The following is a 24,228-nucleotide window of genomic DNA, read 5'->3' on the forward strand; positions in this document are numbered from 1 at the left end:
GATAAATTTTGATTTCATTGATAATTTGGAAATGTGTTATTACCAAGGTAAATTTCTTCTTGTAGGAAGCGAGGAAGGGGGAGGAGCATTGCCAGAGAGAGAATTGGGCATGAGGGCATCAACTTACCATTGAGCTAACACGTATGTGTCCTAACTACCATGGCCAGGGGAAATGTACTAAGCAAGCAAGAGTATACCAAGTGACCACCATGAGCTAACTAGGTCAACACATTCAACAAGATAATAAAAATATTCACTTAAGAATGAACGAGCTAAAGACCAATTGTTACCTTTATAAATCGAGTTAACCTCAAAACCTCCTTGTAATGTTAGATATGTTCTAGTATAATGATACCATGGTACTTGCATGAAATTGTACATATATATATGTACGCATGCATACATTCAAATGATGTACATGTATGTATGCGTTTACTAAAATATGAAGTATACACAAAAAAACATATATTTAGAATACTATGTATACGTAGTGTTACATCCCAATTTTTGACCTAGCTTGAAATAAAGCTATAGAGGTTCACATGAATTCAGTTGGCAGTTTAATTTGTTATATTCTGGCGAAATGGTAAGATAGTTACTCATTATGATTTCAAGTGAAGATAACATTGCAGTTGATCATTAATCACAAATTCATGAAATTAAGAAGATGGTTAAACCTAGTGGTTATTTAAATAATTTATTAACGATGGAGAATTTCCTTGTAGGGAAACTATCAATGGGGTGGAAACATTGTCAGAAAAGAATCAGGCGGGAGCATCACCATCACTAGACAGATGGGTAGAAGACCTAGCAACTTGGAATAGGATATACCTATGGAACCGCATGAGCTATAAGTAAAAACAATATAAATATTAAAAATAAACAAAGTTCTTACCTTTATTAAATTTATCAAATAATAATATCACTTAATATTATTTTACTCTCTCGATTAAGATCATAGATAAATAAATACAAAGTGGCACCATTAAATTAGAATCATTAATCCAATAATGCCACCTTGCAATTACATACCTATAAACTTAACCCAAGATAATAAGATAATGGAAAATAATATTAATAAATAAACTCTTCAGCATCTTTCCTTTTCATTTTATTTTCCCTCCTTTACGTTTCTTTTCAAACCGATTGAGAAAACTATTCGTGTATGAATCTTGTAACGGCAAGGAAGCCATAAGGTCGACATAGAAACAATATATGCAACCTTTGTCGTATCCGAGAATCATCTCTTTGCCTACGGCTTTATTTCCCATCTCTAGCCGGGTTCTTTATTTCTTTAGAATAGTATTAAATTCTCTTGAACGAATCAAAATCCACTGCCAAATATCAAGATCTCAGGCGTGTCTCAAAGCTAGATAGGCGGGCTTCCTTAGGCGTCAGCCATACAGAAGTGCAGTAAGGAGTCACATAAGATTTGAAATGATATTTTTCTTTTTCCATATGTTGCTGAGGTCTGCGTAGGGACAAATACACATGCGGCTAATTACTGTAAAGCATTGTGCACCATTCTTGCATTTCAAACTGCATTTATGAATTCCAAATTCGAGCCATGTTTAAGAATCCCAAATTCGAACTGTACTTAAGAATTTCCAAATACGAACTCAGTATATAAAATTCCAAACCCAAGCTATGCATGAGAAATCCTATATTCGAATTGTGCATATGAATTCCATGTTTCATCTGATTTGTAAATAAATAGTTGAAGCCGTCCGCCATAGAACAATTTTAATCATGAAAGATCAAACTGACTGCCATAATGATTTGAGTCTGAATCAATTTATATTTATAACAGAAGATGCCATAAGACAGTAAATCGTACTTGGATGGCCTCTCCTTCATAAGAAAATTTAGTATTCAAACTTGAATTAATGATAGATACTGAGATAAGTCAATGGACCAGAGTACCAATGAAAATCACCAGGCTAAGAGCTAGATTAGGGTGAATAAGGTACATGTCATATCAGTAAAGGCTAAATGTTTAGGCACCAAGGAATCACCGGCCTGATGGCCTGATTATGGTGAGGAGGTGTAGATGAACCTATGAAAAAGAAATGCAAGAATGAAATCAGTAATCTATACATTCATACATAAACAAACTAATATATATATTAGCTCATGCATATTCCTGTTATGGTGATCTCCTGTTGCCAAGTCGTATGGCATGTTATATATCATGATGTCTAGTGGATGAATGATGTTCCCTGTCAATTCCGGGTAGGGAGAGCCTTTCTCATTAGAGATCATGTGGGGATATATTGTGGTCCAAGGTTGGGTGGTTAAGCCCCTGACAATGCTTCACCTCTCTAAAGATGTCAGATAGAGATAAGCCATGCATTCAATTGTTTATCGAAAACAGGTAATATCATTTTTATTTATGAAGAGGTAAGATTAAATTGAAGTATTTCATTGTTATCATCATTTTACTTTCACATATATGAATAACGAATATCAGTATATTTTCTAACCCTAAGATACTGTCACAGTTAAGTCATAAGAGGAAAAGGAATCTGAAGCCCTAAATGATTTGAGAGATGACTGGAACCCTAATTAAATGTGTGGTATTGGAAGCCCTATTTGAATTAGTGGCATCAAAAGCCCTAATTGAATCCGTGGTATCAAAAGGCCTAGATGAATCCGTGGTAGCGGAAGCCCTAAGTGAGATAGGGGTATTAGAAGCCCTAACAAACCAAAGGTAAATGATGCCCTAATTGATACAGTGGTATGTGATGCCTTGATTTAAAATATAGTGGTATTTATTTAAAATTATCATTTGATTTTAAGATAGGGGTTGTAGATAAAAGTCATCATATGAAATTGTTATAGTGTATTTGTGGACTAACCCGGGTGGTTGCAGAAGCATCCCTAGTTTGATTCAAACTCAATTTTTCGAGGAATGTGGTTTTCAATTTCTGTAGTAATTTAATTTGATGTTACTTCAAGTATTTACTTAAGAAATTTTGTTTAACTGATTTTAACGGTAAATCTTATTCACATGAACATGAATGATATAACCGTCTTCCTATGAAACGATATAGTAACTGTATTCCTTGAGTATGTTGAATGTTAAATTAGACCAGGGAAATCAGGATGTTACACGTAGGTATATGTTTACATACATATACAATTACATATAAATATGAGATGGTGTCATTATAAAAACCATAAGGAGCAGATTATCATTTTCATCCCATGTCAATAAAGTACTATCATTTCCATCGGTCTTTTTCAGCCTTTTATTTCTTTATTGGCTTTTGAATTTTAAATCAAGAATGTAACTTATGCCACCACCTTCAGAGTCACCTTGTGCATAGATTATAATTTGTAACCAAACGTGGCTTGAAGGAGGAAATTGATATACCATTCTATGCTTTGCGTTAAACCTTTCTCATTCCTACGATTAGTTTTTGGGCAACAACAAGCCATTCCAAGCTCTTCTCCTTCATACCGGCAATCCTAGCGAACATAGGGGATTCAACTTACACAATTTGGGGAGTCGTTCTAGGCCATTGTGAGCTACTATCCAGCAGTCAACATTGACATATCTCTACCTTGCAGCTTGTTGGGCATGCATCTTTCTGCTCTTATATTCCCTCTCATTTTTCATAAAATTAAAGCTCTAAGATTGAGCTTGTTGCATGAATGTTTTAAGAAAATATATATGAACGGTGCCAATCAGACTTAGATCCGTAACTAATTGATTATTGCATATGTTAGAACTGTCTAGAATGACTGATTTTATGAATAGTACCAATCAAGTAAAGTAGTGCATGCAATTGGTCTGTTTTCAAGTCGACTTTTCTGTTGTATATTATCTTGTTTTCATTTCAGAGCTTAAGTTAATTGGAGAAATAAATCCAAACTGTGCACTCTTATACACTGGTATAAATAATACGCCTCTGAAATAAGATGAGGCACCTTCACTAAGGATTAATAATATCATCTTGTATTTGCCATGATGCCTTTTTCTAATATCTACTATAGGTACAAGTTGGGCAGAAATTTCTTGTCTGGGTTAAACATAATTTATCCAAGATTCATTGACAGCCACACCGGGATTCATCAAGGATACCAGTAAGGTTGAGATGAAAGGTGTTGGTTGATAACAACTAAATGTGGGAAATACCTGCAAGACAAGAGATGTAAATCAGTACAAGCCGAATAGTAAATAAACATAAGCAAACATGTTAAACTGAGTCAGCTCGTAGTGGTCAATAGGGTATAGGTCTTGTTTGTCAAGTCGAGCGGTGGGTGATTGGGTATAGAGTGCCCATACAAATCTTTGCCCAAGCTAGGTTAGTGGCAATACTTGCTGCTAAGATCAATAAAGGTCAAGGTAACTTGCAGATAGATAGATGGGCTGAAGGTCTTGACTCCACAGTGTAGCCGGCTGTATAGTTGGCACTCTAACACAAGGATGCTCATGTGGAAGGACAAAGTGGTGTCCCATGCCTAATCCCATGTAGGATAGGACCATTCTAGTTGAGAATGAGAGGAGATACATGTGGTCTGTGGTTGAACGTAAAGTCTCTCACAATGCTTCTCCTCTTCACCAAATGCCAGCACTTGCACAAGACAAAGTTAAGATCTGCCTTCTTAAGACTTCACGATTATTGGGTATCTTTTTTTAATATGTTATTCAAATTCAATTAATTAAGAAATCATCATGTGACTGTTATAGTGCTGATCAGTTGAACTCAGTAGAAGATGATCTCTCGTTCCCATTAAGTAATGGTTAGTTATGGTAACAGTTATAAATTGCATTTGTTGGATGAATGCTTTAACTTCAATTGTTAGTTAAGATACTATAATAATTTTGTTGCACTGTTATAACCGTTAATCCTCTTTCATACGAATTATCTGTTATAACTGTCTTTCTTACATGTGATTATGAAAAGTAACTATTATGTTGGTTGTCAGTTAAGAATAGGAAAATTGGTATGTTACAACTTATTTTCAAGTTTTTATGCCTTAGCATGAATTTGCATCAATTTTGAGTTGATGAGGAGAAGGGTGGAAATCCTGAGGAGAGAGGATTTCCACCAAACATGTTTGAAACAATTATCGTTAGGGATATAACCATTCTTCCTTCTCTTCATCACTTCAACATTGTATCAATCAGTTCACTGCCTTGGTAAGGACCTCTCACAACCAAATTTCTAAATTGTATTTCTAATGCCCAGGAGCAAAGTAACAAGACACAGCTGAAACAACTTAAGAAACAAGAATATAAGCCCACTCATTACAAATTAGTCGTATTAAAGCAGATATTGCATATTGAGAAAGGTTATGTTTTTGAACTTTTTTTGAGTTGTGTTTGATTGAATTTCATCTAGTGCCTACGCAGGTTTTGGTTGGGCTCTTCCAGGTGTTTTCTGTGTTCACAATCTGGTGGGTTTCACCAAGATTCACTGTTTGCCTCATTTTGGGAACATGACATATAGCTTGAAATTACAATGTTACAACCAACAAATCAAATGATTCACAAAACACTGCTCTTTGTGCTATATAAATATTCCTCGTAGGCACTACCTTCATATAAGTCATGAATAGATGCTGATAACAGTATCTTGTGCCTCAAAGGACCATATATTGTCTCGCTGAATTATTAATTTATTTCTAATCCAACTTTCTAACAATCATGCAGTAGATAAACAAAAGACACCCATCTAATATCTGAAAACCTAAACCATTTGCACAGGCTTCAAGTTGTTTTACCTGGCTTCAGAAAGACTGCCTATTTGGTAGTTACTAGATACCTGTTTGGTGGTGACAATGTAAATTTTTGAGCTCGCAAACCTAATAGCATCTGCAGTTCCAGGATAGAATCTGTCAAAAACGTTTCCAGATATATTAGCACATCTTTCATAAAACAGGAATTCATATTGAAAGAAATTGAAAACACAATATAAGTCTACAATTTTCTTTGTTGTACAAGGCAGATTTTATATAACCACAGGTTTATGTAACAGTGGAAATAGAAGACATACCATTTAATAATTGGGAGTAAAAAGAAAAGATATGAAAATATACATTGATTCTCAATTTCTCACTGATAAAAAGAAAACTGAAAAGAGTCATTTGTGCTACTAAACAATATATATAATGCAACTGGAGGAATCTGGTAGGCATCTTTCATAATGATATAAACTTACAAAAACTATAAATACAGCATGATTCAAACAAGTTATCCAACTACAAGACAGATGATGTCCCTTATTGATATCAAGATTTGTGCCCCTTGTTGATCATTGTGAAGTCCCCTATAACACAATTAATAATTGGAGACAAGCTTTCCAAAGATTAAAAAATTTACTCATCTTTATGCGTTAAGGTATACAAACTGGACATTTCTCATAGTTAGCAAACTTAGAGAACAGAACAAAATCTATTTGGGGTAACCTGGTTGAATCTGTTCCAACATGTGCATAACATTAAGTTGTCAATTCATCTATATAAAAATGAGGTTCAAACTCAATTATGTATTGTGAGGGAAAAGGTAGGGCGACTTCCATTTGAATTTGAATTGCTTTCCCTCTTGTTGGTTCCCAAAACCGCAGATTGCAAAATCCAAGAGCCTGCTACTTCTCTGATAGGAATCCCATTCATTTCTAGCCAACAAATGGGAATCACCTTGATTCCCCTGCACTTTAGGTTCTTCTACACCTAGTGGGGTAGACCTCCTTGAACCTTATCACTTAGTTCAAAGTTTTTCTATAGCGAATTTAAATTTTGGAGTTCTTTGGTAGGAAAAATCCTTGAACTCAATCAAAATAAAGTTGAATGCTGAATGTTTGTATTGAATGAATGTTTAAGGTTTTTAAGAATGGATTTGAGGTTTCTAAGAAGGAAGTTAAAGATTTTCTGGCTTCAAATATAAATTCAATATTTCAATGATAAAAAGACCACTGCTTTAGCTTATTTGGTCAACAAAGTCAACTACAATGAAGATTATAACATACAATTTTATAATGTTCTACGCACATAAATTATAAACATTTTAATGATCAAGATGCGACTAATCAAATATATATACAAAATTCTAAACTAGTCCAAATTGTGCTTCAATTCCTAAGGTCGGGGAGACAGAGTGGTCACAGATTGGGAAACAAGTAAATATTTCACAACATCTGTGATGATCGAGTTTAAAATGCCATAGATGACCTCATCCACTTATTTGACATAAATTGTTTACAGAATTTAAATAAAATAATTATAAAGGACGAATTGAGTGAAGTTTAAATCTCCATGCCTCCAATAAAAATAAACAAAAGGCTTTTTATTTTATTATTAAAATAAAACATTTAACTTCATATCACAAAGCCATATTAGAACTCCTTATCCTTCCATACAAATGTTCTTCTAATTACTTATTTTCAACTGTCTGATGTTTTTCATCAAATATGTCCTGTTTCTTATATGTTTTTCTTTCCAAGACACATTTATATCTTGAACATAATAAATAAGATTTGACTTATCGAAAAGTCACGTCCCTTTTAAACACATTTAGTTAAAAGTTATAAAATACAAAACACTGATAGACATTGTTTCGGCAACTTAATACTCTTAATTTGTATTTTCATCAATATGTTTTGAAAGTTGTGACTCCTTATATTTCATAATTCATGGTTTGCAAATTTGGTCATTGTTCTCATTGAAAATTGAATCATCAAATTGAATCACTAGTTCATGATATTTTGATGCATCCTGTATGCTGCCTTTGACTGCTGCAGATACACACAATCTGTTTTGGGGAATATAAATGATTGAATCATGATGGCTTTGGCGCAAAACAAAAATTGTTTCAATCATTTTGTATATAATTAAAAGCTACTCCTGGTGATGTTAAAACCTCAAAAATTTCACTTTGTCCACTAGCATGGCTCCTTATGTACATGCTAACGACATTTCTCTGTTTGCTCCAAGCATTGTTTCTTAAAAATTGATGTTGCATAGCAATTTGACGACATCCATGCTTTTTACGTAAACTCCAAAATTTGGAGTTTTAAACATATTAAATGTTACATCCCAATTTTTGACCTAATCTGAAATATAGCCGTTGAGGTTCACATGAAGTCAGTTGGCAGTTTAATTTGTTATAATCTGGCGAAATAGTAAGATAGTTAGTCGTTATAATTTCAAGTGAAGATATCAAGTTAGTTGATCATTTATCACGAATTCATAGAATTGAGAAGATGTTAACCGTTGTGATTATTTATGATTAAATAATTTATTATAATAATATAAATTTAATTACGGAAAAATTCTTTACAGGAAACACATTGAAAGGGGTGGAAGCATTGTCAGAAAAGAATTAGGTAGGGCATCACCATCACTGAGCAAATGGGTTGAGGACCTGTCGACTTGAAACAGGATACATCTGTGGGACCCGCATGAACTATTTAAATAAATAAATTGAGAAAACAATAGGGTTAAAATATGAAATGTATCTCAAAGGATTTTAATTTATCTTTTATCATATTATTTAATAAATATTTACATACGTGCATATAAATATAAAAATGATTTGGCATCATTATATTTTAATAATTTAATAAAGTGATGTTTACATGTACATTTATAAATATAAGATTATAATAATAATATTCAAAATATAATAACATTTGAATTATAACGTTCGAATTTTAATAATAATGAAATTATTATCTTCCAATTCTATTTTTTCCATTTTAATATTCTTTCTTTCAATCGATTTGATATTTGGCAATTTGAATTGTTTTTCAATCTTTCCAACTTCTCTTCCGACCTTTTTATTTTTCTTATCTTTAAATTTGAATTTATGATGTATTCAAATGGTCATCTTGGAATTCGAATAGTTTATTATTTTGAAACTGATGGTAGCCAAAGGGTCACGACTGACTATTAAAAAGACTATCATGTGTCGTGTTTGAGACAACTCTTTTCCTTCCTACATTGCATCTACTTTTTCAAGCCGAGTATAACCTTTTTCAGCTGAACAATCACTCTGATTTTCATAAACCATTATTGCCTTGATTCTCCCTTAATCCGCCAGTGAAAGAAATCTGCAAATAAGTCTCATGTTAATAGGTGAATAGGATTTTTGGCTAGGGCAAGAAGAGCCACATTCTTTTCGCAGGTCACAGGTCTTGTTTCCATTTTCTTTCTCTTTCAAGGATAAGCCGACTGCAGTCGGATTTCTCATTCCAAGATTGGAAATCATAGAAGCATCGTAATTCCTGATTCGTTTTTCACGGAGTCTAATATCTATTTTCAATCAGTACATAATGATAGGTCAGAGAATAAATCAAATATGTTCCAACTCTTTTCTTCTCTGATTGAGTATCCATCCTTAGTCGGCTAGGTCAAGAGAGATTAATAATAAAACTGGAATTATTATATGAATACTTGTTGAGGGCTTTCATGAACTCTATAACAATAGATTGCAGGTTATATTCGATTTTCTATAGCAGTCGGCTAGACTTAGAAAAGATCCTTCTTGTTCAGGATCACGTTATAAGCTTTGTTGTATAATCAATGTAATTGATAATGATTTTCTTCACAACTTTCATAGTTTTCCAAATCATCATAAAAATAGCTGGATAGTATCTATTGCAGGAAGTTTTCCAAATTAAATAAAACTTGAATTAAAAAGTACAATAACATTGAAATTCATAGCAGCAATTCTCAACATTTATTATGATGATATTTAGTTCAACATTTATAGATTGACCACATTTAAATTTAACCTTGTTCTTGGCAAGTGGAAGTCAAGTAACCATGGTATGGATCCATAAATTATTATGCCACTGGAAATTAGAAACAAACTCTGGAATCCTTTAAGAACATCACAGATTGTGAAATGTTGGATTTATGAATTTTTTTTGTATATTTGATAGAACCAGTTGTTTCGACTTCTTAGAATTCCGAACACCTGGGACTCACCCAACTGTGTAGCCAAGGAGATGGGTGATGAGGTGAGAAAAAAGAATTTTCAATAACATGAATCAGTATCAGTTATGACATAACAACGTTTATCATTTTTAATATGAATTAATTAATAGCTCATGCATGAATTATGATCTCCTATTGCCAAGTTGTATGTTAAAATACCAGGATGCCCAATGGATGGCAAGATGACCCCTGTCTATTTTGGGTAGGGAGCACCTTTCTCATTAAAGATCGTATAGGGATAAGATTTGGTCCGAAGTTGGGTGGTTAAGCCCCTGACAATGTTTCACCTCTCCATAAGTTGCCAGATGTGCATCGAAAAAAGATAAGCCATGCATTCAATTAGTTGTAGGAAACAGGTATTATCACTTTTATGATGTATATGCGAGAGGGTAAGATTAATTGAGTTATTTCATCGTTATAGATATTTTACATCTAGATGTGAGAGATAGATTTATGGATTGTTTTTCATTTATATAAATATCGAATATGAGCTATTTACTAATTTTGAGTTACTGCCACAATTAAGTAATCGGAAGGAAAGGAATCTAAAGCCCTTATTGATTTAGTGGTAATCTGGAACCCTAAATGATACAGTGGTATCAGAAGCCCTAATTGAATCAGTGGTATCAGAAGCCCTATTGAATCAGTGGTATCAGAAGCCCTAAGTGATACCATGGTAACTGAAAGACCTAAATAATCCAATGGTAATCGATGCCCTAATTGCTACAGTAGTATGTGATGCCCTAATTTTAAATATAGTGGTATTTAATCATAATCATCATTTGATTTTGACATAGCAGTTTTTAGATGGTATTCGTCATGTGATATTGTTATAGTGGTATTTGTGGACTAACTCGGGTGGTTGCAGAAGCATCCCTAGTTTTGATTTCAATCTCAAATTTCATGGTATGTGGTTTTTAACTTCTACAGTAATTTTCATTGATGGTGTTTTTCAAATCTTAGTTAAGAAATTTTGTTTAACTGATTTAACCGTCAATCCCTTTTCATATGAACGAAAACTAATTTAATTGAATTCCTTTGAAGATGAATTAATAACTGTATTTCTTTGAGTATGTTATTTATTAATTAAGACCCAGGAAAGCAGGATGTTACATATGGTATCAGAGTGTTGGGTTCAACGCTGAAACCTTGGGTCCAGCACTGTTTTTGAGAAACTGAAAATGCAATGATGAAAATGATTTATTTTGCATAAGTGAATATTGCAATCAAAACTAGAAAATCACACTGGAAAATCATTCAGAATAGTGGGGAAGGCTGAAATGATATAAAATGGAGAAATGTATAAACTATAATATCATAAAGACAAAACCTAATTAAGAAGATAAAATTGATTGGCAAGTCAAGTGGTGGAGATCGGGTTTACGAACCCAACTTTGAAATCCTTGGCCAAGGTAGAAACAGGTAGATGTGCAGATCATGAGATCTTTTTTTGTTTGTCCAGATGCTTCAGTTATTTTGGGGAATAACTATTGGGACACTCAAGCCACCTGATTACTCTAATAGCAGGACCAAAATGATACATGTGCCTTATCCTAGGAGGGAGGGCAATTCTCAGTAGAGAATGAGAAGATTAAACTGGGTTCAAATGCTGAGGCTTGTGCAATCCAAAATAGTTTCTATAATCTTGATAAATTGTTATCAAAATCCATGATGATGGCTAAATAATTCTTCATGCAATTAATGGCAAAAATAAATTGTTACCTATTTGAACTTGAATTGAAGAAAAACGAAGTTGTGAACAATGATCTTTTCTGATGTTGATTAAACGACAAAATCATTGTGTGCTCCAGTATGGAATAAACACACTTGCATAATCGAAACTATCAATGCTTGTTTATAGATGTAAACTTTTAATGAGATGGGCATGAAAGCCTAAGTCATAGAAATGGAAAAGATAAATTCCCAAATACTTACAGTTGTATGATGAACTACTTGACAAGAATCTTATGAGAAATTGTTTCAGATGCTTATGATCTTGATTAGATGTATGATGATTTTGCATAGTAAATCATGTTTTACCCCTTGAGACACTGTTATACATGAATAATACACATACGATGTTGACTTTACACACTGAGTTGTTGTATATTATCCTATCATGAGATGCTTACTCTAATGAAATGTTATGAGATGGGCATGAAGACCGAAGTTACATAAATGGAAAACATGGATCTATTAACCTTTCCAGGTGATCTGTAAGTTGCAAGGATGATCTACCCATTAATGAGTGCAATATGCTAGATGGTACGTATAAGTGAATTAAATTATGATCTAGAACTTGCTAGCTACAGAATTCCAATTTTGATTATTTATCTTACTTTTTGTTATTGAACCATGCAAATTTTCTTAAATAAAGATATCAATATGGAATCAAACTAATGATATGGTGAGTGTCTACATGAGTATGACAGGAACATGAAATAGAATCAACTCAATCGATGCTAAGATGACCGCAAGTACAATAAAGTGAACTCAGGTGAGTACGTGTTTAATTGTTACCATGCAAGTGTCTTTTTGGAAACTTTGAAGTAAAAATGGATCTTGAGTTTCAATCATGATTTTGATGATATCACGATGCTATACATATATCTTGTATTTGGAATATTCTTCTAGTATCTAATTTGCAAAAAATCATCGAGGACGATGAAACACAAAGGGGAATGGTACGTTATATTCAATTTTAAAATACTCCATAATAATGTTCGTTACAAGTTCATCGAGGATGATGAACCACAAGGGGAATGGTACATTACATCCCAATTTTTGACCTAATCTGAAATATAGCCGTTGAGGTTCACATGAAGTCAATTAATAGTTTAATTTATTATAATTTGGCGAAATGGTAAGATAGTTGTTATAATTTCAAGTGAAGATATCAAGTTAGCTGATCATTTATCACGAATTCATAGAATTGAGAAGATGGTTAACTGTTGTGATTATTTATGATTAAATAATTTATTATGATAATATAAATTTAATTACAGAGAAATTCCTTATAGGAAACACGTCGAAAGGGGTGGAAGCATTGTCAAAAAAGAATTAGGTAGGGCATCACCATCACTAAGCAAATGGGTTGAGGACTTGGCGACTTGAAACAGGATACAATTGTGGGACCCGCATGAGCTATTTAAATAAATAAATTGAAAAAATAATTGGGTTAAAATATGAAATGTATCTCAAAGGATTTTAATTTATCTTTCATCATATTATTTTAATAAATATTTATATACGTGCATATAAATATAAAAATGATTTGGCATCATTATATTTTAATAATTTAATAAAGTGATGTTTACATGTACATTTATAAATATAAGATTATAATAATAATATTCAAAATATAATAACATTTGAATTTTAATAATAATGGAATTATTATCTTCCAATTCTATTTTTTCCATTTTAATATTCTTTCTTTTAATCGGTTTAATATTTGGCAATTCAAATTGTTTTTCAATCTTTCCAACTTCTTTTCCGACCTTTTTATTTTTCTTATCTTTAAATTTGAATTTATGATGTATTCGAATAGTCATCCTGGAATTCAAATAGTTTATTATTTTAAAACCAATGGTAGCTGACCATTAAAAAGAGTATCATCTATCGTGTCTGAGACAACTCTTTTCATTCCTGCATTGCGTCTACTTTTTCAAGCCGAGTATAACCTTTTTCAGCTGAACAATCCTTCTGATTTTCATAAACCATTATTGCCTTGATTCTTCCTTAATCTGCCAGTGAAAGAAACCTGCAAATAAGTCTCAAGTTGACGGGTGAACAGGAGTTCCGGCCAGGCTAGGAAGAGCCACATTCTTTTCGCAGGTCATAAGTCTTATTTCCATTTTCTTTCTCTTTCAAGGATAAGCCGACTGCAGTTGGATTTCTCATTCCAAGATTGGAAACCATAGAAGCATTGTAATTCCTGCTTTGTTTTTCACCGAGTATAATATCTATTTTCAGTCAGTACATAATAATAGGTCAAAGAATAAATCAAATATGTTCCAACTCTTTTCTTCTCTGGTTGAGGATCCATCCTTAGTCGGCTAGGTCAAGAGAGATTAATAATAAAATTGGAATCATTATATGAATACTTGCTGAGGACTTTCATGAACTCCATAACAAGAGATTGCAGGTTATATTCAATTTTTTGTAGTAGCCGGTTAGACTCAGAAAAGTTCCTTCTTGTTCAGGATCACCTTATAAGATTTGTTGTATAATCAATGTAATTAATAACGATTTTCTTCAGTTTTTTCATAGTTTTCCAAAATCATCATAAAAAGAGTTAAATAGTATCTCTTGTGGGAAGTTTTCCAAATGCAATAAAACTTGAATTAAAAAGTACAATAACATTGAAATTCATAGCAGCAATTCTCAACATTTATTATGATGATATTTAGTTCGACATTTATAGATTGACCACCTTTAAATTTAACCTTGTTCCTAGCAAGTGGAAGTCAAGTAACCATGGTATGGATCCATAAATTATTATGCCACTATAAATTAGAAACAAATTCTGGAATCCTTTAAGAACATCACACATTGTGAAATGTTGGATGCATGAATTTATTTTGTGTATTTGACAAAACCGGTTGTTTTGAGAATTCCGAACACTTGGGACTCACCCAACTATGTAGCCAAGGAGATGGGTGATGAGGTGAGAAAAATGAATTTTCAATAACATGAATCAACATCAATTATGACATAACAACGTTTATCATTTTTAATATGACTTAATTAATAGCTCATGCATGAATTATGATCTCCTGCTGCCAAGTTGTATGTTAAAATACTAGGATGCCCAATGGATGGCAAGATGACCCCTGTCAATTTCGGGTAGGGAGGGCCTTTCTCGTTAGAGATCGTGTGGGGATAAGATTTGGTCTGAGGTTGGGTGGTTAGGCCCCTGACAATGTTTCATCTTTCCATAAGTTGTCGGATGTGCATCGGAAAAAGATAAGCCATACATTCAATTGGTTGTAAGTATTAGAATAATCTTTAATGCTCACTCTTGTAGCTTATTGTAAATATTAGCATGTTTCTAATATTTAGGCGTAGTCTAGAATAGAATGTTTCCATTCTATTCGATTCTCCTTTTGTATATATTGATCGTTTTGATCTCTGATTAATATCAAGTATTCTGCCATTTACATTTGTAACATGGTATCAGAGCCTAATACATTATTATTTTGAAAATTTATAATTTCTTTTGAAATTATTAGTGCATAAATTTTTCAAAATTATTCTATGCATTTCTTGGTGCTCGTTTTGAGAAACTCGCCTAGGGTTTTCGGCCTAAAGGAAAAATCCTAAATTTGGGTCTATTTGCAAATCCCGAATCTGGGTTTGTCTGAAAATCATCTCCCAAAATTGCGTTCGTTTTTGGTGATCTCTTTGCTCACGTCAGATTAGTAAAATCCACTAGAAAGATCAGGTTTCCAGCTGCTGTATCTGGGTTGTCTGGTTCCTTTTCTTCAACTTGCAACTGAGAGAACAAATCACGTCTTCAATCCTGAACTTGCGCAGTTTTTTTTCAACTCGTGTCTGACGGCTCTGGTTTTTTAAAAGACACAACATCTACCATTATTTGGAGGTCATAGATTGTTTTTAAGCAACGTCACAATCTATAATCATGCATTGGGAAGTAGAGTCGGCCGTTTTTTTCAAGCAATCCGCCATTTTTCTACAAATATCAACCTCCATAGCTGTCGACTAGGGTTTTCTTCGAAACCCTAGTTTTTTACCTTAGAAATTTTTTTTTATCACATATTCTTGGTGGGTGTTTCGAGATCTCAAATGGGTCTTCATCAAATTTTTGTGGGTGCCTCGTTTTTGTTCTTCGATTTTTCAGCCAACGGATCCGAATTTCAACAACATTTTATTTCTAAGTTTTCCAAGCTCTTTTTTGGGTACTCCAATTTTTCAAGGTCTTTCATTTTCTCACTTCGAAGTTTGTGCCATTTGAGCATCTGTATCAGCAACATCAGAAGCCAAACTCAATTAAACAGCAAGCCCATGCTGCCCAACACTCAGAGCAGAAAGAATCTATCTAACATGCCTTTATGGCCAGCATACCTGCAAATCATGTGAAATCTTCTGTCTGGTACATCGATTCTAGTGCCTCTCGACATTTCACTCATAGGCTTGATTGGTTTGTTGAATTCACTCCCTATTCTGACTCAGTAATCTTTGGAGGCAACGAAGAATACAATATTGTCGGCAAGGGAAATATTCAGATTCAGTCTGGAGGAAGAAAACTCATGTTCCTCAATGTATGTTATGTTCTTGGCATGAAAAATAATCTTCTGTCTGTTAGTCAGATTATGAAGCACTCTCCTCAGTTGGATGTCGTTTTCAGTGGAAATAAGTGTTTGATTATTGATCGTGCTTCTCGCACTACTCTTGCTGTCGGTCTTGAGGATCATGGTATTTATAGGCTTGTAGATTGAGGCGATTCCCTTGAGCATGCTTTCATTGCCGAATCATCCGCTCTCAGCAGTCTCTAGCATTAGCTATACGGTCATCTGAACATTCAGTATCTAGCACAACTTGCTCGGGATAATTTAGTCCATGGCCTACCTAATATTCAGACCCAGAACCATCGCGTTTGTAGAGCTTGTCAAGCAGGGAAGCAACATAGGACACCATTTAAGAATGGTGAATCATGGTGGGCATCTAGAGTGCTCCAGTTGGTCCACGTTGATGTATGTGGTCCTATGAATACTCCTTCTATTACTGGGAACAAGTATTTTTTACTCTTTGTGGATGATTTTAGTCACAAAATGTGGGTATATTTTCTTAAGCAAAAATAAGATGCTTTTCCTATATTTCAGCAGTTTAAAGCTCTAGTAGAAAAAGAGTCTGGTTCCTCCATTCGTACTCTTAGGACTAATAATGGGGGGGGAATTCTGTTCTTCTGCTTTCTCTGCCTTCTGTACTACTCATGGCATTAGACGTCAATTCACCACACCTCACACCCCTCAGCAAAATGGTGTTGTAGAGCATCGAAACCCTACCATCATAGAAATGGCTAGGGCTATGCTAGAACATAGAAATGTTCCCAGAAAATATTGGGCAAAAGCAATATCCACAGCTGTCTACCTCCTTAACCGGTCACCCACCCTTGCAGTTAATCATAAGACTCCTGAGGAAGCTTGGTCTGGTCGCAAACCTAGGATCAACCATTTGAAAGTTTTTGGCTCTCTAGCATATGTATGGATTCCTGATGCCAAACGCACTAAGTTGGATTCCAAAAGCCAAAAACTTATGTTTACAAGATACAGTCACACACATAAGGCGTATAGACTGATTGATGTAAATACTGATCGTTTAATCTTCAGTCGTGATGTTGTGTTTGATGAGGAACTCGGACCATTTCTGCTCTCTGACTACCCACTGCATTCTGAGATTCAGTCTTCAGCAATCTCTGACTTGGGTTCTTCTATTTTATATGAGTCATCTAATGCTACTGATACACCACCTCGGCCACTTCCAGATAATACAGCTCCTGCTCTTGCTCCTCATCCAGCTATTCCGACTGCATCTGATATTGGCTCCTCGACTCTTCGGCCAAAATGGTGGGCTCAAACAATTAGTGATCTTTGTCCTCATGAACTCAGTGAGGGTAGAACCTCTAGAAATAAGAGCATTCAGCACAACACAGTTAATATAGCTCTTATGGCCAACATCCACAGTATCCCTGAGCCCCAGAAATATGCAGAGCCCAAAGGAATTCCAGAATGGGAACAAGCAATGGATGCTGAGCTTCAGAGTCTTCAAAAGAACCACACCTGGGTTCTTTCAGATCTCCCTCCTGGGAAGAAACCCATTAGCTGTAAATGGGTCTATAAGGTCAAGTACCATGTAGATGGTACCTTGGACAAATACAAAGCCAGACTTGTTGCTCGAGGATTCAGCCAGTGCGAAGGCATTGACTATGAGGAGACATTTGCTCCGACAACCAAGATGAGCACTATTCGCATTCTTCTTGCCATTGCAGCTCAGTATGGTTGGAAAGTTCATCAGATGGATGTAAAGAGTGCCTTTCTCAATGGTGAATTACAGGAAGAAGTCTATATGACGTAGCCCCCAGGTTTTAAGGTTGCCGGTTCAGAACCAAAAGTATGTAGACTCCAGAAGGCCATCTATGGTCTTAAACAAGCTCCTAGGGCTTGGTACATAAAGATTGATCAGTACTTGGTTAATTAGGGATTATAGCGCAGTCCGTCAGATAGTAATTTGTATATTAAACACTCTAGTAATGATATTCTTTTGCTTGTTGTCTATGTGGATGATCTGATCATTACTGGGAGTTCAGAACATTTGATTTTAGATATCAAACAAGATCTATGCAGAACTTTTGATATGACCGATCTTGGATTGCAGCGAAACGTGTGTTACGCTATGTACATGGTACTTCAGATTATGGTCTTCTTTACACAAGGAGTACTACTCCTCAGCTCAGTGGATTCACCGATTCCAATTGGGCCGGCTCAGTTGATGACAGGAAATCTACATCTAGTTATGTGTTTAGTATCGAATCTGCAGCAGTTACCTGGACCAGTAAGAAGCAACAGGCACATGCACTCTCCTCTACAGAAACAAAATATAGAGGAGTTGTCAGGGCAGCTGTGAAGCAATTTGGCTCCGTCAGATGCTTGCAGATATGCATATTTCTCAAGTAGGTCCAACTTCTTTGTTTACGGACAATCAAGCAGTACTCAAACTTGCCAAAAACCCAGTGTTTCATGAACGAACCAAACACATCGAGCTTCATTGCCATTATATCCGATAGTTAGTAGAAGATGGATCTATTTAGTTACTCTATGTCCCTACCTCAAAGCAACCAGCAAATATTTTCACAAAACCCCTTGGCCTTGACAAGTTTGTTAAATTCAGGGGATCTATTGGTGTAGTAAATAGATTGAGCATTAAGGGGGGGTATTAGAATAATCTGTAATGCTCACTCTTGTAGCTTATTGTAAATATTAGAATGTTTCTAATATTTAGGAATAGTCTAGAATAGAATGTTTCTATTCTATTCGATTCTTCTTTTGTATATATTGATTGTTTTGATCTCTGTTTAATATCAAGTATTCTGCCATTTACGTTTGTAACAGTCAGAAATAGGTATTATCACTTTTATGATGTATATGCGAGAAGGTAAGATTAATTGAGTTATTTCATCGTTACAGATATTTTACATCTAGATGTGAGAGATAGATTTATTGATTGCTTTTCATTTATATGAATATCGAATAAGTATATTTACTAATTTTGAGTTATTGCCACAGTTAAGTAATTGGAAGGAAAGGAATCTGAAGCCCTAATTGAATCAGTGGTATCGGAAGCCCTATTGAATCAGTGGTATCAAAAGCCCTAAGTGATACCGTGGTAACTGAAAGCCCTAAATGATCCAATGGTAATTGATGCCCTAATTGATGCAGTGGTATGTGATGCCCTAATTTTAAATAGAGTGGTATTTAATCATAATCATCATTTGATTTAGAGATAGCAGTTTTTAGATGTTATTCATCATGTGATATTGTTATAGTGGTATTTGTGGACTAACCCAGGTGGTTGCAGAAGCATCCCTAGTTTTGATTTCGATCTCAAATTTCATGGTATGTGGTTTTTAACTTCTACAACAATTTTCATTGATGGTGTTTTTCAGATCTTAGTTAAGATATTTTGTTTAACTGATTTAACCGTCAATCCTTTTTCATATGAACGAAAACTGATTTAACTAACTTCCTTTGAAGATGAATTAATAACTATATTTCTTTGAGTATGTTATTTATTAATTAAGACCTGGGAAAACGGGATGTTACATTAAATTCATATTGTTTCTTAACTCACCATCGTTATGAGTATTTGGTTGCCGATTCAATGTGATTCTGACATAGATATTTTCCCTTGTATATTTTGTAGTCATAAAGCGGAGACCTCTTTTTAAACATGAATGCTAGGTGAAAATGCACTCGTGTTCATCTCAACATCGATGTAGTCATGATCTGAATTTTAGTTAAGCTTGATGAGCGACTAGCTCTAAAGGAAGATGGTATCTCTGAAATGAAACTCCCGATTTTTCAAGCTCTTTGGATGAACACATAATAACTCCGATAATTTCATTAGCATGTAATGGGCCTTCATTTGTGACAAGCAGACCCATTACTCTGTCATTTACACCTTTATTCTTCACACATCTATACTCGAAGGTTCTTCATTTGTTTGCTCAAGTCAATTCTAACCGGTGAACAATATTTCAATATGTCTAGGACTGTACAGTATTACTTCAAAGTGTGACCCACTTGCTACTCACTATTTTTTTATTGCTGTTTGAAACAGTCTGATGGAGCCCTAATATTTGGATCTCCATTTATGCATTTTTTTGAACTTTTCACCCCACGGTTAATATGGTTGTTCTATTTTCCACACTCAACACCAGTAAATTTCTTGAGCATGCATAAAGAGAAACCCAATCTCATTACTTTTTTGGTGAATATATGCATCTGGAGACTATTATGGAAGACTGAGCATGTATATATTTTATGAACTGCATGAACATGTGGAATTAGAACATATCGAGGTTGGGAATGATATGGCAGCCATATATGGAATGTTTAGAGGTATTGAGTTGGCACATGAACAATTTGAAGAAACATTACTATCCCAGCCTATGGCTCCCTATCAAGAGTATATGAAATTATTTGATAGAATTACTAGAGGATATAGTCACAGATATATCATTGAGAGCATCAGATTAGTATTATTTAACCACATAAGAAACGGTAACTCTATCACTGCTGAAGCCAGACAAACATAAAAGTTCATAATCCATGTTTGAGGTATATAATGCTCTTCCACTTCACACAGTATGGAGGATAGAGAGGGATAAGTAGTATAATTTACTAAAACTTCCAATTCATCATAGAAGGCAATCATGAATACAGTGATGAAGAGTCCAAATGCCATCAACATTTGACTCAAAAGCTATGCATACAAAAACGACAACACAAATTGGCTATAGCGGCAAGGATGTAATGAATGACTTAGGCATCACATCGGATGAAACCATAATCATGCAAATGACCTAGCAGCGTTACTTGGTGACAAATATGGCATTTTTTAGGAACTCTCTATTGGAAAGGCATTGAAATATTTTTCTGAAGTTCCACATATATGGTTGCATATATTTTATGTCACCTATGGCATGATATGATGTGAAGCCACTATCATTCAAGGATCGTGTGATGAGTCCATGTGAGCGGTGCCATTAGGAGAAGTCAGAATCCGAATCCAAATATAGGGAAAATATAAATCAACAATGGAACAGGCACCATGAGCAAGAAGTATCATAAGCAATAACATACGAGTATGTGGATTCAAATATATTATCATCATCAATATCCAACGGAAGTGATAAAGAGGTTTCAGAACACAAAAAGACTCATGAATTTTGCAAGTCAAGGGTCTCCTAATTATACCGAATACTCAATGGAGTTAAGAATAAATGCGACCATGATTGCAATGAACATAATTTATTATCTAAGATTATCAATGGAGGCATACGTATCAATTAAGTGTGAGGAGATGGATGTGTTTGATGGGTGATTTTTAGGCTTCCGCATCTTGCACAGTCGTTTAAAATGGAAGGTATATTTGTGACTTTGTATACTCTTTGATAATTTATATCTTACTGATACTTTTCTTGTGACGCAGGAATATGGATTGTGTGATTAGAGGCATTTGATTACTTAATCACGAACACACTGGAGCTTATAGTAATTTCACATGGTTGTGTGTGCGTATGAGGAAGATTATCGTTATGGAGAAATATATAGCAATATACGAAGTTTGGAGACGCATATGAAAAGGTCACAGATGTTTTCCCGTTCATGTTGTGACCAATTTTTTTGCATAAGAAATGTTCACCAATACCATCAGAGTATAAATCGATGATAAATGTTTGGATGGCATAGCTAGAACTGCAATCATTCAAAAGAATTGATGGAAGTAAGCTGGTTAATAAAAAATGGAGAGGAGTCTATGAGATATCAAGCATCAGGATTATGGTTTTCTCCCAAACCAGTTATTTAATTTGGGTTCGGTTATTGTATAAGATAAGAAGCATAAATCATGAATCAAACTTACATTTTAAACTTTGTAATTAGTTATTTATTAAGAGGTGAGATGGTTGAGGACATACCTCTCCATCCATTACAAATATAAGATGTAAAATCTTACAAACGATTCATATAGATACAAATTCTTATTCATATTTTAAAATTTTACATATCCTATGCACACTTTGATATATTATATTTTTTCATTGATAAAGGAATGAGCGGTTGAACAAAGCTCGTGGATTTAAATTATTGGGTGAATTTTATGCGGTCCGGATAAATTTGTAGTAAATGGATCATGCATAAGGAATGTCTCTATGTGAAATTTTTATTTGTAGCACAATCTGTAAGTGTATCTATTTTTATTTGCATTAGGGTTTAAAATATTATTAAGTTGTGTCCTTTATAATTATTTTTAAAGTTCTGTAAATATTATTTGCATTTTAAACCTGATAAACATAGATATTGGGAAATATTTAATTGTTTCCGTATTTAAGTCTATTTTGTCTCCATATCACAGGAATTAAAGTAAATCCTAGATTAGTTTAAAATTCTGTTCATATAGTTGATCTGTTGTGTCTGAATTATTAAAATTGTTTATAGTTTGAATACATTGAACTTTATAAAGTTGAACGTGTCAACTTATAATATTGACTCTGATTGCCCATTTAATTAAGCACTGGTCTTTATATTACTCTTAATTCATAATCCATATGCTGGCAACTGTTTTCATTTCTTTCCATTAAGGAATTAATATATTCATTTGTTGTGTTCATTCTTTTAAAACATTATCACATTTATTTATTAATTCATAATTTTCAAGTTTAAAGTTTTCCTATAATTCTTGCCGTTAGGAAAAATTTCAATACATTTGTGTTCTAATCAATTGTCGTCGGTAAATATTGTGTAGCCGACGGGTTGATGTTGTCGGTAGAAACTGTGTTAGCTGACTTGATTGTTGTCAGTGTTTTTGTATTCTGTAGCCGACGTCGTCGGTAAAGATTTTGTAGCCAACGGGTAAATAGTTTGTAGTGGATAATGTTTGTGGCCGACAGACTCCTTCGAGAAGGTTCGGCAAATAGTATTTATATCCCGACTGGGATCATTGTAAATCATCATTCATCTGACGAAGCATAATGTAATGTTCTGGTATATGCGAATAATCTAAGGAGTTATGCTGTCATGTTCATTATCTATGTGCATTTCTTAATTAACCTATGCGGTAAACATTAGGCATCGTTGCCCTATGAACTTGGAAGGTGGGAGGAATGAAGATTAATGCCAAATTAGCTTAACAAGGATCAAAATAAGGCCAAGGGAAAAGATGGAATCCATACTGCACAAGAACATTTAATTCTAGCACAGCAAGCCGAACGCCAAAGGAGGTTCTAGAAGATTGCCGACGGAAACCGGAGCACGGAAGAATTGTTAAAGGAAACTCGGCAACGGGTGGAATTCGTGGAAGAAGCACGGGACAAGTTTTTGAATTTGTGTTCGCCAGGGGAAGAGAAGCCAAACGGTAGAGCATCAACTCGCACGGCTCGGAGTGCCAAGGGAGCACGAGCATGGAGTGAACTCTTCGTCTGGGATACACTTCTGTGGGAGACAACTTTAGAAGATCCTTCTTCACCAAGGTTCGCAACTATTGAGACCGTGGAAGAACAGTCCACTGACGTGGGAGAGCAATCCGCCAGTGTGGGAAAATAGTCCGTCGATGTGGGAGAACAGTCTGTCGGTGTAAGAGTGCAGACCACTGGTGTGGGAGAATAGTCCGCCGGTGTCGGAGTGCAGACCGCCGGTGTGGGAGAACAGTCCGTTGGTGTGGGAGTGCAGACCGCCAGTGTGGGAGACCAGTCCGCCGGTGCGGGAGTGCAGATCGTTGGTGTGGGAGTGCAAAGCCACGATGTGGGAGTGAACAGCGCCAGTGTTGCAGGACTGAGCAACGCCTGTTTACAAAAACCAATCATGATGGCGAGACCAAAAGAGAAACTGCCGAACTTCAATGGCGATGGTACGGCCGATCCCATTCGACATTGCAAAACATGTGAAACGATCTGGAAGGAAAATGGGATAACTTATGAAGACAATTGGATGAGGCAATTTCCGGCCACCCTACAGGGCGTAGCAATTGATTGGTTTACTG

At 34.8% G+C, this 24,228-nt stretch overlaps 1 protein-coding gene across 4 annotated transcripts in view; it reads right to left on the minus strand.

The window, feature by feature from the left end:
• The window catches only part of LOC149544506 (ribosomal RNA small subunit methyltransferase G), a 144,313-nt gene that overhangs the window by 38,107 nt on the left and 81,978 nt on the right, over positions 1-24,228 (minus strand). For all 4 annotated transcript variants that reach the window (XM_089795157.1, XM_089795158.1, XM_089795160.1 and 1 more), the window contains one exon: positions 5,775-5,844. In XM_089795157.1, the coding sequence (XP_089651283.1) occupies positions 5,775-5,844 (70 nt within the window). The remainder of the gene's footprint in view (positions 1-5,774; positions 5,845-24,228) is intronic.

The sequence above is a fragment of the Cupressus sempervirens genome, chromosome 8 (genome assembly GCF_028749045.1).
Source record: "Cupressus sempervirens isolate cs-2001-9-10 chromosome 8, ASM2874904v1, whole genome shotgun sequence".
In the NCBI taxonomy this organism is placed as follows: Eukaryota; Viridiplantae; Streptophyta; class Pinopsida; order Cupressales; family Cupressaceae; genus Cupressus; species Cupressus sempervirens.